The 1,914-nt window shown below is 35.4% G+C and overlaps 1 protein-coding gene across 1 annotated transcript; it reads left to right on the top strand.

The window, feature by feature from the left end:
* Positions 1-492: 492 nt before the first annotated feature.
* Positions 493-1,430, top strand: LOC107152750 (taste receptor type 2 member 14-like). Its single transcript, XM_015498266.2, has one exon. It carries the CDS (start codon positions 496-498, stop codon positions 1,420-1,422), a length of 927 nt encoding a protein of 308 aa, XP_015353752.1. The 5' UTR covers positions 493-495; the 3' UTR covers positions 1,423-1,430.
* The last annotated feature ends 484 nt before the right edge of the window (positions 1,431-1,914 follow it).

Genomic DNA, 1,914 nt, shown 5'->3' with positions numbered 1-1,914 from the left:
CACAGTAATAAGCATGAGCTAGATGCATAATGCACGTTGAGTAAACGTAAAAGCTTAATTATTGAAGTGGAAAATGAAGGGGGTTTGGATCCAAATAAATGTGTGTGTGTGTGTGTGTGTGTGTGTGTGTGTGGTGTGCATGTATGTGTTAGAGACGGGGGAGGGGGAGAGAGGGGATGTAGACCTTATAAAAGTAAAATGGTAAATATTATTTTCAGCACTTTCAGAAGAGCTTTGGACAATGAGTGCATAGTCCCTGTACAGAATAAATTCTAAAGTATTTAAAGGAATGAAAGAATGTCAGGGCTTAGGAAGTTTTATACACCATTTAGATTATTTTTGCTATCCATATATTGAATTTTATAGTGTATATGAGAGTTTTTATAAGCCAGTATGTTATGAATATTCAAGAGTCAGATATACATAGCATTTTAAATGAATGCCTTAAGAAATTTTCAGCACTATATTAGAAATTGGGACATTCTCTTACAGACAATGAATCTTATCATACTGAGAACACTGGAAATTATTTTAAGTGTGGAATTCATAATTGGAAATTTAGGAAATGCATTCATAGCACTGGTGAACTGCATGGACTGGATCAAGAGAAGAAAGATCTCTTTAGCTGACCAAATCCTCACTGCTTTGGCACTTTCCAGAATTGGTGTACTCTGGTCAATAATCATAGCTCTAGTGATATCTTTGCAGAACCAAGATTTGTGGATGACTGAACAAATCATAAGAATGATTAATCTTACTTGGATGGTGACCAACCATTTTAGCCTCTGGCTTGCCTCAAGTCTGGGCATCTTGTATTTTCTCAAGATAGCTAATTTTTCTAACTCTGCTTTTCTTTACCTAAAGTGGAGAGTTAAAAAGGTGGTGTCAATGACCCTGCTGGTGTCTCTGGTCCTTCTGTTTTTAAACATTGTATTTATAAACACACAAATTGATGCCTGGATTGGTGGATATAAAGGAAACCTGTCTTACAGTTTCTGTTCGAGGAAGTTTGAACAACTTTCTAGGATTAGTGTAATCATCAACACTGTTTTCCTTTCCGCACCTTTCACCGTGTCCCTGATCACTTTTCTCCTGCTAATCTTCTCTCTGTGGAAACATCTGAAGAGGATGCAGCACAGTGACAAAGGATCCAGAGATGTCAGCACTATGGCTCATGTGAAAGCCTTGCAAACTGTGATCGTCTTTCTGTTACTGTACGCCATTTACTTTCTGTCTCTTGTGCAATTTTGGGTCTCTCAGTTTGTGGCAAAAAGTGTGATTGTTTTGTTTTGTTTGGCTGCTGGAATAGTTTTCCCTTCAGGTCACCCATTTGTCCTGATTCTGGGAAATAGTAAACTGAGGCAGGCTTCTCTGTCAGTGCTGGGGCGACTGAAGTGCAGGTTCAAAGATGTGGACCCCTAAAATCCCTAAAACATTTTGGGGATCCTCTTACATTCTAGAGGAAGATCACTTAATTAGAAATTGTTAGATGCTATCAATTTATAATTTTCCAACATTCTTTTATTCTCTATTACTTTGTGATTTTACAAAAATTATGTTTGGAATAAGTCCTATTCAAACACATTTCAACTTTAGCAGAATATACATAGGGATGTATATTAATGTGCTTATAACAGAAGGATGTGAGTATAGACTACTTAAATATAAGAACTTGTTATAGTAACATGATACAATCTTTTGTCACTCATTAACCTTCTTGAGTCTTTAAAATGATTAAACCATGATATATGAGATATACATGTGAATATGCATGAGACACTGTAAAAATGAAATGGATAATTATATACACATAAAATAATTTTCTAATGTAGAATATATGCCTAAAATTCCAGATGAAAAAATGGAGAATAACATATAGACTAGGAAACCAGATGCACTAGATACAATATTTTA

The sequence above is a fragment of the Marmota marmota genome, unplaced genomic scaffold, assembly GCF_001458135.2.
Source record: "Marmota marmota marmota unplaced genomic scaffold, marMar, whole genome shotgun sequence".
In the NCBI taxonomy this organism is placed as follows: Eukaryota; Metazoa; Chordata; class Mammalia; order Rodentia; family Sciuridae; genus Marmota; species Marmota marmota.
This window is presented reverse-complemented; position numbering and strand designations above follow the sequence as displayed.

Bases quoted from the DNA above. Each gene is read 5' to 3' on its own strand.
- LOC107152750 (XM_015498266.2), top strand. From the start codon at position 496: ATGAATCTTATCATACTGAGAACACTGGAAATTATTTTAAGTGTGGAA.